Below are 15,171 nucleotides of genomic sequence, written 5' to 3' on the forward strand. Positions count from 1 at the left end.
TCCGCATGAGGTACATCAAGCCATTTCACTCCCACAGGAAGAGCCCAGCGGCCTTGCCCCACAACAGCCAGGAACAAGTCCTCTACGCCTCCTGGAAGCTCTGGCCCAAGGCTGTACTCATCTTCCAGGTGAACAAGGAAAGGCACAGGAGACCAGGGCAGCCAGCAGCTGCTCCCAGCTCCCCAGGCCCCACTCCATCAAGTGCACAGCTCCTCCATCCAGGAAGCTCTGGACACCACAGGCTTGCCCCTGGGCTCTGTCTGCTTAAGGGGCTCAGAGCTCTAGCCTGCATACACCAGGGGGTGAGCCAAGAGCCGCCCTCCCACGTCAAGAACAGAAAATTGGCTCAGGGGCCCTTCACCGGACCCAGGGTTGAAATGGCTTCAGCAGCACTGGCATAGCCAAAAGCCCGTCTTGCAGAACAGCCTCATTCAGCAAAGAGCCACAGAGAAGCCCCAGGAGGTGAGGGGCCTTCTGCAAGGGAGGCTTGCCAAGAGTGCACTCAGGAATCACTAGGCTGCCAGTTCTGGCCCCAGAGCAGCACCACTCCTGGGCCCTCGCCTGTGGTCCCAGGAGCTGCGCCAGGGTCCGAGGCTCACTAAAACAGCAGGGGAGCCAGGCGCAGAGCAGCTCAGTGCTGGAGCTGGCCTCACAGGCGGGCCACCGGCTCAAGCCTTGGAACCATGTAAAAATACATTAAAAAAAAAAAAAAAAAAAGGTATCGTGTCCACCTACAACTAAAAATACTTAAAGGAAAAAGGGGACAGAACACAACATAGTAGGGGAGGCGACCCCAGGAGTTCTGTCTCCTTTCTTCTCGCTTCAATAAATCCTACGCTAAAAAAAAAAAAAGGCCCAGAGGTGTGAACACACAGGAAGTGTTCCATGGTGACCTCACGTGAGCAGAATCGAGTGCCATCAGCAGATGGGCTGCAGCTACACAGAAGCCACTGCATCTGAGTCAGGATGGCAGTGGGGACCACAGGCACGCCCTAGACCTTGTTGTGCCAGAGCCAGTCGTGTGCTCTGTTAGAAAGCAAGGCTGGAGGTGTCCCCGCACTGCAGGCCCGACCCACAGCCTCCACATGGAGGGAGGCAGGGGAATGCTCAAGTGGACAGAGCCCACCACCCTCTCTCTGCATCCTACCCCTTCCCTTATGGCAACCCAACCCTCTTTCTTGCAGAAAACCCCACTTGCCCAGGCCCCCATGTGGGCACCTGACCCTCAGGCTCCACAGGTCACACCAAGTCGCCTCGCCATTATCCATGGTGAGAGCTGGCCTCCCCAGCACCCTGAGCACCCCACACTTGCCCTACGGACCAGGGCACCTGCAGGGGTGACAACACCTGCAGGGTCCAGGCATTGTCCTAGTCATCGGTGAGCATGGGTCTGTGGCCAGAGCCCACGAAGAGGGTGGGCCGCCAAGGCGCTCACACCTGCACCAGGGCAGGGAGGAGTGTCTCTTCTGCGGTCTCAAGACTACCCCAAAAAGGTAAGAACTCTATACACACCTCACAAAACCTCAGAGAATCAAGGGGAGCCTGGCATGGTGGACACACCTGTCAGCCCACCAACTCAGGAGTCTGGGACAAGGTAATTGGACAACTGCAAGATCAAGGCCAGCCTCAGCAACTTAGCGAGACCCTTGATCCTGCCTCCAAGTAGAAAATAAAAGGGCTAGGGGTGTAGCTCAGTGCTAGAGGTTCATCCCCAGCACCATCAAAAAAAAAAAAAACCAAACATGAGAGACGGTACCCACAGGCAGGGGCCATGGGAGGGGAAGCAGAATGGGGAGGTGCCACGAGGCCAGCCTCCAAGTGGACCCCAGAAGCCACCAGAGCTCACCCCTAGGGCTAAGCAGAAGAAATGACAAGGGGTGTTCCATGCTGCTCCACAAACGCCAGGGCTTCAGAGGCCATGCCTGCTTGCTAGAAACACCACGGGCTCAGAGTCACACAGGAGATGGGAGGGCCAGTGTGGCTGGGGTAGGTACCTACCTTGCGTATCTGGTTTGTTGTCAGCATGATGACGTCTGTGCCTTCATGAAAACACTGGGAAGCAGCAAGGTAGCCGATTCGCTGTGGAGGCAAGCAGGAGCCTCTGGATGCTGGGGGCCATGGCAGGCACACTAGACCAGGCCAGGCCTCCACACAGCTCCAGGAGACTCCCAGACGGAGGGAGCACCTGGTCTTAAAACAGTGTTCCCTATGGGCTGCCCACACCCTGCCAACACTCTGAGCTCCACGGACTTGCTGAGTCCAAAACCCCTCTAGGGGACAAGGCACGGAGTACTGGGTGTGGGTTTGGTGATGACCCAGCAGACTGCTCAGACCAGGCTGCAGAGGATGGCCAGGGTCACACTCACGAATGCACAGAATGCTTTCAATACACGTGTATGGGCAACCACGCCAGTTTTGACAAACATGGTATTTCATTCTTCCATCAACAGTTACCAGTGGTGAGGGAAATTTGTGGCTCAGTGAGGGCGCTGGCTCAGCCTGTGTGAAGTCCCGTGTTCCATCCCCAGGACCACAAGAAATATCAATCAATAAATTGGCCCTGGTGTGGTGGCACACACCTGTGATCCCAGCAACTTGGAGGGCCGAGGTAAAGGATCAGAAGTTCAAGACCAGCCTGGGAACTTAGTGAGACCCTGTCCTCAAAATAAAATTTTTAAAAGGGGCTGGGGATGTAGCTCAGTGGTAGAGCACCCATGTGTTCAATTCCCAGTATCAGGAAAAAAAAAAAAAAAAAAGAAAGAGAAAATATCTAAGAGGCACAGGAACAGAATGATGGACATGATTTCTAGGCAAGGAGATTATTGATTTTTTTCTAAGGATTATAAATTTAGCTATAGTCTAAACTACATACTCAGTTCAGTCCTACAAAACCAACATTTTGTTAAAATTAAAAGACTTTACATAGACGGTATTAATGCGAGAACTCATAGGGTGGCGTCTACATGGAGAAAGCCTGTGGAACTGAGACAGGTCATTAGTAGTTTTGTTATTTTGGTCATTTTTTTTTTTTTTTCTTTTTTGTAATGTTTCCTTCAATCCATTAAGTCCCAAGTTTTCAACTCTGCAAACATAAAAAACACTCGAGTATTATTTCAAAGTATTATTTCCAAATGGTAAATGTACTACTCCATTTAAGTTTTTATAGGTGTTCCATATCTGGACAAAGAGACAAGATGGATTAATAAATACCCAGCTGTAGAAAGTGGGTTTGTTGTTTTGCACACTGGGATGGACCCAGGGCCTCACTCATGCTAAGCAAGGGCTCCACCCTGAGCTGCGTCTCATCCCTGATGATTTTCTTAAAACAAGGAAACCCTCCAGGACCCAGCTCACCACCTGGGGCACAGCATGAGGCCAGGGTTCGGGATGGGGGACACTGCACCACCTGCCTGTGCCAGCCCCACGTCTGGGCCACGGTGGGTAATGAGACCACACGCCATCCCCGCGTAGTCAGGCCCCTGGCACAGAAGGGGCACTGGAGGATGTTGGAGTGGGGAGATGCCCACCCGACTCACCTTGAACGTGAACTTGGAGGCGCTCATCACTTCAATGATGTTGAAGGCAGCCCAGCTGATGTCGTACCCTAACATTTGCAACTGTTAAGAAGGAGGCACGGGCATTTTTTACTCACAAGCCAAAGAGGAGACCAAGAGAGTAGCCTTAAGGGGAACACGAGCCCCAGGCAGCTCAACTGCCCGCTTCACCCAGCACACACCCTAGGGCTGCTGCACCTTCCTGACACTTAGAATCCACAGGGACAGGTCAACGGCAACTCCGCAAGGCCAAAAACGTCCGCAGCTGAAACACGGTGTTTACTTCAGCTGTTGGAAACTCCAACCCAAGGTGCATTGGCTCCCGGCAACAACAGGGGCCCACCAAGTGCCCTGACTGGGGACTGCTGTGACAAGCCCCTCCCCATCTAAGAGGAGGAATGGGGCAGGAGGATGGGCACCTGTCCCTAGCCCACACAGCGAGCAGCAACTGCAGCCAGAAAAGGAGCCTGGCCGGCTCAGAGCCTGGGTTCCACCCACTGAGCCTTGACCACCCTAGAGGGCAGGGGGCTCCTTCTAGACCAGCACGACGCCCGCGCCCAGCCTGCCCAGCCTGCCCAGCCCACGCCAGCTGTGTGCGCATCACAGCCTGACCTGGAGTCAGAACCGTGTGGCAGTGAATGTGTGATAGGCAGATGGATGGACACACGCACACGCTCACGTGCGCATGGGAAGATGAAGGTGGACAGGTGTGGAAGAGACAGGAAAGCTGGCAGGGTGGAGGCTGCAGCAAGGACGGGGCCCCAGGCCTACAGCACTCAGGCAGACACTTACATATGTCAGCTTGCAGACCGCGTTGGCCTTCACCGCGATGTTGTCCTGCTTCAGCTCTTGCTTGATTTCATCAATGCACTGAGAGATGTATTTTGCCTAAAATGGAAAAAGAGAAACAGCCTAAGTTACAATTGTCTACCTGAAACAGTCAACGATAACCACTCTGGGAAGAAGCCAGACACAAAAAGGCTACAGCATGTTGACTCCATTGATAGGAAATACCCAGAACAGGCAAGTTCAGGGACAAGACATGGACACCACAGGGCTGGGGAGGGGAGGGAGGTAACTGCTCACAAGGATGGGGTTTCTTTTATGCTTGGTGATGGGGTGATGGAATGCTCTGGTAGTCATGTGACATTCCCACACATATGGATATGCTGGATGTGTCCACTCCCCAGTGGGCGGTGGGGCATCGTGGCCTTCTGCGTCTGGCTGTGATGACGCAGACTATTGTGTCACCCAGTGGTAACGTGTCCCGTGCCTCCGGCTTTCAGCCCTCTCTGCCAGCTCTGCACATCCCCACACTCTAGAGTGCTTAGCCCCAGCAGCACGGAGGTGCTAGGGCCAGCCTGCCAGACAGGTGTGCTCCCCTGGGTGTGGCGCACCACGAGAGATGAGCGTGGATGTCACCATGTCAGTCCCAAGAACCTGAAGGTCCCCAGGAGGAGAGCAGAGGTACCACAGGTCCTGGGTCAGTCTGATGATGGATGTGCAGGGCGCCACGTTTGGCCTCCCAGGCAAGCTCCACAGAGCACAAGGACCCCACGCCCTGCTCGGTTCTGTTTAGTGACGAGATCAAAAGCTGTAACCATTGGAACCCTGTCCTGCCACCCCAGATGGCAGGGCTCACCACTCCACCACCACACCACCCCAAGTCCTACTGCTGCCGCTGGGGCCAGGCCCATGTGGACAGGACAAGGGCTCTAGTTCAAGTCCCTATGCAGCTGACCTCAGCCCCTCCAGGGGCTGTTCTGTGGAGGAAGCCTCAGCAGCCCCAGCAGCTTGTCCTGCCACCACAGGACACCGCCCTGACCCCACCCAAGACCCTTGCACAGGCAGATGGGGAAAAGGGCCGCTGTTGTTCAGGGCCATCTCTGCGGAGGGTTGTTCTGAATATTTTATCATCCAGACTTAGGACGACGGGACGAGTGTCACTCTATACACACTTCAACATGCTTCACACGACCAGGTCCCACGGGCTCCTGGGCTCCGTGCTTGGTGTGTGGATACTCCTTTGTTGCATCTCAAAGGACCAGAACAGTTAATGACTTGGATGGAACCAAGACAAATGTGGGAGCCAGAAGCACGGGAGCCTCAAAACTGGCTGGAGGGAACATCGAGTGGAGCTGCAGGAGCAATGGCGCATACCCACAACCCAGGTGCTGGAGAGGCTGGGACAGGAGGAGCGCAGTTCAAGGCCAGCCTCAGAAATTTAGCAAGAGCCTAAAGCAACTTAACAAGGCACTGTCTCAAAATAAAACATAAAAAAGAAAAACTAGGGCTGGGGATGTGGCTCAGTGCTTAAGCACCCCTGGGTTCAATCCCCGGTACCAAAAAGAAAAAAAGGTGCAGCTGGTGCAGACAGCAGTAGTGACCCTCTGTCCAGCAACTCCGGCCCGAGGGTCCACCTGAGCACTGCAGACGGGGGTTCCAGCAAATGCCTGCTCACTAAGGTTCTCAGTCACTCGCTCCCTCACCCTGCAGGAGGGCCTAACAAAGTCCACCCCCAGTAACCCTGGGGGTGTTTTCACAACACCCAGAAAACTCAGGACCACTCACAACAGGAACAGAAAAGTCACCTGCCCTCATGGAAAAAGGCAGCCAAGGAGCAGTAGTTGGCTGCAGGACAGGTGCTGGGGCAAGCAGGGGTCAGTTCAGCAGCCAGCTCATGAGAAGCAGAGCGCAGCTCGCTGGGCTCGGGGAAAGCCAGGGAACTCAGCAGAGAAGGGAGCAATAGGAAGTCGTCAAAAAGATCCCAGAACTGCAAGATTCCGAAATAAAAAGCACTGGATGGGCAAGGGTGCAGCTCAGCGGCAGGGCGTGAAGCTGGAAGGTGAGGCACTGGGTGCCACCCAGCACCACAAACACAAAATGCCCACTACAGAGCTCAAAGGCTGGAATCAGTCACATGGAGTTGAGTCTGGACTGTGGCAGAGGGGCATGGGGAGCCGAACCAAGGGCACTTCGACTGGGCCACACCCCGGGTTTGTTTTTCTTTTAATTTTGAAACAGGGCCTATGTAGCTGAGGCCAACCTCGAACTTGTGATCCTCCTGCCTCAGCCTTACAAGTGGCCTGTGCCACTGTGTACAGCATATAGAAGGATCTGAGCATCCTTGGGTTTTTGGCATCCTGGGAGTCCTGAAATCAAGCCAAGGATACCGAGGGATGAGCCCGTGTTAACAATGCAAACTAGCCAGGTGCGGAGTGCACACCTATGATCCCAGTGGCCTGGGAGGCTGAGGGAGGGTCTCAAGCTCGATGCTGGCTTCAGCAACTTAGCGAGGCTCTGACGCAACAAATAAAGGTCTGAGGATGTAGCTCACTGTCACACACCCCGGGTTCAATCCCCAGTAGGAGTAGACCCCGTAAGTTAGAAATATTTTGAGGTGTAAGTATAAATGGCTACATATTGACACAGAAAGCAATTAAAGATGCAGCCTCACTCCATGCCACGCCCACTTCTCCACGCGCCAATGAGCACTGCTCTGCCGTGGTTCCTCTGGTTAGCTGCGGTGACTTGACTTGGAGTACAGGACGCACACTCCTTTCCACAGGAACTCCTCAAGGTCGTGGGAAAACAGGCTGCTTCAAACCTAGCTGCATGGCTAAATTCCCTGGGGAGTTTTTCTTAACAACTTAGATTCTTGCTGCTCACAGGTGGTGCATACCTGTCATCCCAGGGTCTCCAGAGGCTGAGGCAGGAGGATTGCAATTTCAAAGCCAGCTCAGAAATTTAGTGAAGCCCACAAGCAACTCAGCAAGATCCTATCTCAAAATAAAAAATTAAAAAGGGCTAGAGAAGTAGCTCAATGGTAAAATATCAATCCCTGCTACCAAAAAAACAAACTTCAGGTTCTTGGTTCTCCCTAGATGAATTAAATCCAGGCAGATTTCTGGGATAAAGACAAAGAATCTGTATTTTCCCAAATGTTGGCAGAGGGGCTTCAGGATCATATTGATCTGTCTCTGTCCCTCTTTCTCTTTCTTTCCCTAAAAAATAAATTAGTAAATAAGTAAACAAGTAAACAGACTGCTGCTGGACACCACCTCTCAGCATGTGTGGCTCATGTAAGCAGCTCTGGGGACAAGATGACGAGACGGGAAGGTGCCACCTGGGTGGTTATTCCTTGAGGCTGGGAAGGTACTGTCCTGCCTGGGTCCACTGCAGGCCTAGGCCAAGCACTGGGGTCTTCAGCCCTGGTCCGGGCTTAGCTGGCGACCAAGAGGAGCAATGAGGAGGCCTCAATGACAGCTCAGTACGGAGCAGCTGCACCACAGGCGACTGAGAGGTCACCTTGGTCTCCCTGACCCTCCATTGCCTTCCTCAACTCTCACCCACAGGAACAATCTGGTCACAGAGCTCCAGAGCAGGTTCTCCTTGGGGCACTCCATCCCCAGGGAACACTGGCCACGTCTGTGGACAGAGGTGGTTGCCATGGTGGGGCTGCTCTGGGCCTATGGGCAGGGGGGGCTGCTTAGCACCGTGCAGTGCCCAGGACGCCCACCGTGGAGAATGAGCCACAGTCATGAGAGGAGACCCTGACTTAGTGCAGTGACTGATGTTCCTTACAGAAAAGGGAGAACGCTCAGCCGGCGTGGTGGCACATGCCTGCCATTCCAGCAACCCAGGAGGCTGAGGCAGAAGGATCACGAGTTCTAGGCCAGCCTCAGCAACTTACTGAGGCCCCATCTCAAAACAAGGAAAATAAAATGGCAGGGGGTACAGCTCAAGTGGTAGCGCACCCCAGTACCAGTCCAAAAAAAGAAACTCAGCTCAAACATGGCATTTTTATTCTTCTCAGATGTGAAAATGAATCTTAAAAATAGCAGCCAGGGCCAGAGTTGTCGCTCAGTGGTGGAGCACTTGCCTAGCACATGAGGTACTGGGTTCAATTCTAAGCACCACATATAAATAAGTAAATAAATAAATGTTCATTGGTAACTAAAAAAAAAAAAAAAAAAACAAAACACCAGCAGTCAGCATATACCCAGTACTTGCCCAAGTCAGACCAGCAGAGGGCTTCTGGTCAGGTCCCCACAGTGGTACCCTCACGAGTATCCACAGCTACATCCCCTGGGAGCTTGGGACTGGGCCACAGGAAGGACATTCTCCAGCTGGAGGCCTAAGAGCATCAGCTTCCCCTCCCACTAGTCCCAGTTCACGCCACCCTCAAAATATTCTACATACACGCGCGCTGAATTTTCCCCATTTCTAAGCCTCACGTACTAGGCAAGTGCCATCAGTGAACCAGAGGGCTCAGCCCAGCCAGCAGTTCCTACTCCTGGTGAAAGAGGTGCCCAGTGACCAGGCCAGAGCGGGCACAGAGGAGCTGGAGAGTTCAGCTGCGGGCAACTGGGACCCAAGCAGGGTTTTGAGGGTAAGTAGAGGGCAGAGAAAGGCCAGCCCTGACCAAGTGCCCCAAATGGACACAGCATAAACAGAAAAGATGCTGCAGGCTCAGCAAGAGAGCCAAGGAAGCAGGGTGGGGCTCTGCTCGTCTTTCAAAGGGCCAGGAAACAGGAGGGCAGAGGGATAGGAAAGGCGACCAGGCACTCCAAGAGTGGGGTGCCCCAGGCTTCCAGGGGATGCAGGTGACAGCTAGGTAGACAGGTCCAGAGCACCCAGCTCTGAACAGGAGCTGAGGTGAGGCAGCTCACCTAAGGTGAGGTCAGAGGGGGGAGGGGAAGCACATGCAGGGATAGGATACCACTAACCAGAGGAGAAAGGGGACACCTCACCAGAGGACCACGGGAGAAGGGACGTGCTGAGTGTCGGCTGCAGCTCCCCACGGCAGCCCTGGCCACATGCAGCTCAGAGAGCTGCAATGTGGGGGGTAGACCTGACAGGTGGGGATCGGACCTGCAGGTCCCTCGGCCTCAGCACCAAACATAGCCAGCTTCTGGAAGACATCAGGGGTGATGCAGGGCATGCTGGTCAGGTCGAATGCATTCTTGCATTAACCACGCCTGCTGCTTTTGTCTGTCTTCCTGCCATGCCCCGGTTCGACCCAGGCCTAAGCACCAGGCAAGCACCCACCACTGAGCTGCACCCAGCCCATTTCTTTTTTTAAAAACGTGGCTACTAGAAAACTCAAAACTGTTCACGTGGCTAGCACTACTTCTATAGGGCAGCACTATTTGCAGGCAATGGGGACACCCGGTCCCTAGAGCAGCCATGGCCAGCTGGGGCCAGCACCAGCAGATAAACTCCCGTTCCCTTGGCTTCTGGCCTGGGAACTCCTGCATCCCCACAGTTGGCCTCCCGGGGGTGCAGGACGTCTTCCACGCTGTGTGCACCTCAGGGAGTCAGGGTGAAACACTCCTTCCAGAGGGTTACTGTGGAAAGGAGCTGCTCTAACATGCTTCAGGGTTGACTCAGGACGAGCTGCAGAGAAGACCGGACGAGGAGAGCCAGGTGAGCAACCCAGGTCCTAGCTTGCACTTCTGGGTCTCGGGGAAGAAAGTCCTGGGTCCCCAGGAGCATCTGGCTAGAGAAGCCCCAGTGTGGCCCAGAGAGGACACCATAGAGAAACTCAGGAAGACCCTAAGTTCCAGCAGGGCAGGGCACACAGAAAGCACAGGGTAAGAGGGGCTGGCAGGGGCAGTACCTAGGGCTCTGGAGAGATGAACAGGGCACTGCTGGGGCGCGTGGCATCTAGAGGGAAACAGGCCAAAGGCTGGCATTTGTGACAAGTCACTTCAAACACGATCGCTAAAAAAGTAGACCCACCCTCTCACCGTGCACAGGCCACAGGGCCATCGAGGAGTTTGCTGGGCTAGATCCAGATGTGGCAGGGCTGGGCCTGCAGAAGCCCCAGGGAGAGCCTGCACACCCTTCCCCAGCTCCACAGCCAGCAGCGCTGTGTCTTCCAGGCTCTCTGCCTCTAGCCCTCCTGCCTCTTCATGAGAACCCTGGGGTGACACTGGGCCCTGATGACCAGGGTGACCCCAGCTCAGGGTCCTTCACTGATCCTATCTGCAGTCCTTTTGTATCCAAAGGCAATGTACCCGCAGGTCTCAGGATTAGCATGAGGCTACCTCTGGGGACTAGTATTCAACTGACCACAGTCAGGTCACCCAAGTGACCCAGGGCAGAGGGAGACCAATACTGTGGGGGTATGTCTTCCAAGGCTGCAGCACAAAAGCCAGGAGACAGGGAGGTGGCCCTGCCTCCATGCTAAACAGGCAGCCCTGCCTGGAGGGCACGGGCACCATGGAAGGGCCCAGTGGGCGAGCAGGGCCGGGCCCAGCCCAGGGCCTGAACAACGGGCAGCACCTGCCCCAGGAGCAGGGTGGGGAAAGTACCCACAAACTCAGGGAGGTTCCAGCCTCAGTGTGAGCAAGAAGCTGGACAAAGCAGACACCAAGAGGGCTGAGAGGGCTGATGGGAGGAAGCACAGGAGAGTGAGGGGCAGAGAGCAAAGGAAGCGGCCTGGCAGACACGCAGGTCCAGGCAACACTGGGCTACACCTGTGGAAGCAGATGGGTATCCCCAACCCTGGTGACAGTCACTGGTAGCCCACTGGGGAGTAGGGCTGGTGGATGTGCCAAACAAAGCTCAATCCAGCAACAGCTGACCCCAAGACGGGGCTGCATATGCCTGAATTTTGTTGGGACAACTCCCATGAGAGACTGGACAAAAGAATCCTACAGGGCTGCCCCTGTGGTCACCGGGAAGTCCAGCAAGGCTAAGGTGACCTGTGTTCCCCAAGGCCTGCCCTGGGCTTGCTCTGTACTCAGCTGCTGGCTGGAGCAGCCGTGGGCAGCATGGACTCTGGCACATCAGGCGCAGACAATCTAGACTCAACCACGCTCCCACCGGGGCGGAGGCCTAGGAGATGCACCTGGGGTGCACCCAGAGGTGCAAGAGCAGAGACAACACCAGTTAGGAAGACACTGGAAGCCTGCAGGAGCCAGGCACAAGGCAATGGAGCAACAAGCACTACACCAAGGCACACACCCCGCTGACCACCCTGGCCCACCAGCCTACAGACTGCACCCAGAGCAAACGGCACTGCCAGAACACACTAAATGGCCCACCAGAGGGAGACTGCCCTGGAGACAGGTCTGCATACACACCACGGAAGCTGCAGGGGAGCAGAAGGCTGGCCCTGAGGGAGAGGCAAACTTGCCCCCAGCGCCCCAACTCTGCCAAAGCACAGGGCTGCCTGAGGGCTGAGGATACTTGGAAGACATGCTGCATATCAGTCTTAGGTAAAACCTACCATCAAAAGGAAACTTTGGAGAAAACTACAGTTATGGGAAAGCACAAGGTCGGAAGTCTTCGCTCAGGGGCAGTGATGACAGGAAAGAACTAGGAAGCACAGTCTACGAAGAAGCCATTTTTAAAGGGGAAACAGTCACTGCAGCTGCCCAGGGCACCTGTCAGCACTGGAGGAATGCCCTCGAGACCAGGAGGATGGTCTTCTGAGGAACCAGGAGCCCAGGCTCCATGGGTCCTGCCTGGAGAGAACAACGTGTCCATCAGTCAGCGGGGGTGGAGGGCACACAGAAACCTGAGACTCTGAGAAGGTCCCACCCAGCCGGGCCCTGCACCTTTAAAAGCACCTCCAGCCAGGCAGGGTGGCACACTCCTGTAACCCCAGCACCTCAGGCAGAGGATCTCAAGTTCTAAACCAGCCTCAGCAACTTAGCAAGGCCCTGAGCAACTCAATGAGATCCTGTCTCTAAATAAAATATAAAAAGGGCCAAGAGGACTGGGGTTGTAGCTCAGTGGTTGAGTGCTTGCCCTGGGTTTGATCCCCAGCACCACATAAAAAAGTAAATAAATAAAATAAAGGTATTGTGTCCATCTACAATTAAAAAATATTAAAAAAAAAAAAGGGCTGGGGATGTGGCTCAGTGGTTGAGTGCCCCTGTGTTCAATCCCAAATAAACAGATAGATAAAAGCACTTCCTCTATCAATGTCCCATTTGATGAGGACCTGCCTGTGGAAAAGGCACTATCAGTTCCTGCCAATTCCAAATGAAGAAACAAGGCTCCACACTGAGGGTACAGCTCAGTGGTAGAGCGTGTGCTTTGCACGTGTAAGACCGTGGGACTGACCCACAACATGGGGTGGATGAAGGCTACCTGGGAAGGAAAGCACACCTCCCTCAACAATAGGCCCCCTCCTGGTGCAGTGGTCCACACCTGTAATCCTAGTTACTCCAGAGGCTGAGCCAAAAGGAGTGCAAGTCTAAGACCAGCCTGAGCCCTGTGTCAAACTGTAATCCTTAAACTGGGGAAGCTGGGGCAGGAGGGTCACCAAGTCTTAGGCCAGCCTTAGCAATTTAGTAAGGCCCTCGGCTACTTACCAAGACCCTATCTTAAAATAAAAAATAAAAAGGGCTGAGGATGTACCTTAGTGATAAAGCACTCCTGGGTTCAATCTCCAGTACCAAAAAACAAACAAGCAAATCAAAAAGGCCAGCCTGGACAACACAGCAATACTCCATTTCAAAAAATGTAATAAAACAACATCCAAACAGTGGCACACACCTGTCATCTCAACTACACATGAGGCTGAGGCAAAAGGATGGCAAGTCTGAGACCAGCCTGGTCAACTTAGAGAGGCCCTGTCTAAAAGAAACAAACAGGGCTGGGGTGTCGTTCAGCGGCAGAGCACCACTCCCCTAATCAGTGTGTGGTCCATCCTCAGGGCTGCCAAACAGGCTGTCCAGGAACACCCACAGAACAGGATGGAGGAATGGGAGCCAGGAGAGCCTACCAGGGCAGAAAAAGCCACCAGAGGGTGCAAACACACTTTGAATTTGGACAGCCACACTCAGTACATAAGCTGTAAGCCAATCAGCTACTCCTTCCACTCAAGCAGAAACTGAGGATGGTACACAAGTTAGTAACACAGTAACCAAGCAGCCAGAGTGCTGGAGGATGCACAGCAAAGAGCAGCCACAGAGGAGGGACAGGGTGCAGATGAAGGAAGGAACCAACCTCCTTCCCCAGGAGGTCACAAGCTTCTGGAACAGGGCAGCAATGTGGCAAGACCTCAGGTTCCCCAGCCAGGAACTGGACTGAGGGTGTCTGGAGCAAGTTCCTAACTTCCTGCTCCTTCTGGTGTGGGCCACGGCAAGCAGGACCAGTTCATATCTGGCACAGGGGCTTGCAGGGCCTAAGCGGAGTGTCTGGGCATCCTCAACGAAGCCAGTCCCTTGGTGGCCACTAAATGTTCCTGTTCTTCCTTAATCTAGGTCACAGGTTGGGGTAAGGGAGGGGAGGGAAGGAAATGATGCCCACAGTTAAAATTTCACTTCTGGGAGCCATTGCCACTCCCTGGTTTTTGGTTCCTGTTTGAAGCTGGCTTCCCCACTCCAGGATTTCCTTACTGGAGCTGAGGCGGCACCAGGGACAGCCCTAGGAGCTTGGGCCCAAAGGCAAGGCCCTGACACCTGGCAGGTTCCCAGCCTGGCCCCAGGGAGCACCCCGGACACAGTTCCCCAAACAGGAGTTTCTCCAGGGGCACCCCGGATCTCCTGCCTCCGGCTCCCAAGGAGGGTCGCCATGAGAATCGGGTTCCTGGTTCCTGGTCCAGAGACCAGGAACCCAAAACTTCCACCTGTGACAGGAAACCTCAGGTGTGAGGGCCACTGCTCAGGCACCCACTAGGTCTCTTAGGGCAATCACTCGGGAGGGGCAGACCAGAATCCCTCCGAGTGAGTGAACCGAGGCTCCGGGAGGGAGGCCACCGCGGCAGGGTCAGCTGCTCGCGAGACCGCTGCTTAGGGGTACACTGAGGCTGGACGGGGGAGAGGACGTGCAGGGTCGCTGCCCCTAGGCAGGCGGGGCCGGAGCCCGGAGCGCGGCCTCGGGGACCGGCTGGAGGGTGAGCAGGCCCGGCGGGCAGGGCGGGCAGAGCCGGGCGGTGACCAGGCCGGGCAGCCCCGCTCCGCGCCGGCTCACCTCGTCCTCCTTGTGGTTGCGGATGCCGCGGACCAGGTCCTGCAGGTTCTTGTCGAACATGCGGTCGATGCTGCCCTTGACCATCTTGAGGGCCATCGCGGCGGCCCGCGGGCTCTGGCCCCCGAAGGTCCGCGGCCCGGCGCCGTGCGGGGGCCCGGGAACCGCGCCTGCCGCCCGCGGAGCACTGCGCTGCCGGCCGCCGCGGCGGAGCAGGCGCCCAGGCCAGGGTGGCGGCGGGGTCCGGGGACAGGGACGGCGGCGGCGACACCCTGGCCGAAGGCCCGCGCTCCGAAACCCAGCCGCTGGCAAATGGCGGACAAGATGGCGGCAGGTCAGCTGACGGCGGCCGCCGGGTCCCAACCGGGCAGTCTGAGGAAGCCCCGCCTCCCTGAGGCCACACCTCTTCGCCTCCGTTTCCCTGACGACCACAGTCCGCCCAATCACCATACGAACACCGCGCTTTTCGGCCGCTTCGTCCCGCCCCTTCAGTCTCAGGCTCTGCCCTCTCATTGGTGGATGTCCTACGTAATTCCACTCACTTCTCCGTTCTGTGTCTAACCACGCCCCTGAAGGAGGGCCCGCCCAGTCCCGCCCCTCGACTAAGTGACAGCTATGGGCGTGGTCTGAAGTGGGCGGGGCCTGAGTGGGCCGGGAGCCCACGTGGAGTTCACCCGTGTAGTTC

The 15,171-nt window shown here is 55.5% G+C and overlaps 1 protein-coding gene across 1 annotated transcript in view; it reads right to left on the reverse strand.

The window, feature by feature from the left end:
* Positions 1-14,820, reverse strand: part of AP3D1 (adaptor related protein complex 3 subunit delta 1) — a 37,233-nt gene extending 22,413 nt beyond the window's left edge. The window contains exons 1-4 of the mRNA XM_079114912.1: positions 14,490-14,820; positions 4,347-4,442; positions 3,537-3,617; positions 1,999-2,079 (exon numbers count right to left, since the gene is read on the reverse strand). Coding sequence (XP_078971038.1) covers positions 1,999-2,079; positions 3,537-3,617; positions 4,347-4,442; positions 14,490-14,585 — 354 coding nt within the window. The 5' untranslated portion in view covers positions 14,586-14,820. The remainder of the gene's footprint in view (positions 1-1,998; positions 2,080-3,536; positions 3,618-4,346; positions 4,443-14,489) is intronic.
* Positions 14,821-15,171: the final 351 nt, after the last annotated feature.

This window comes from Sciurus vulgaris (genome assembly GCF_902686455.1).
Source record: "Sciurus vulgaris genome assembly, chromosome: 16".
Taxonomy (NCBI): domain Eukaryota; kingdom Metazoa; phylum Chordata; class Mammalia; order Rodentia; family Sciuridae; genus Sciurus; species Sciurus vulgaris.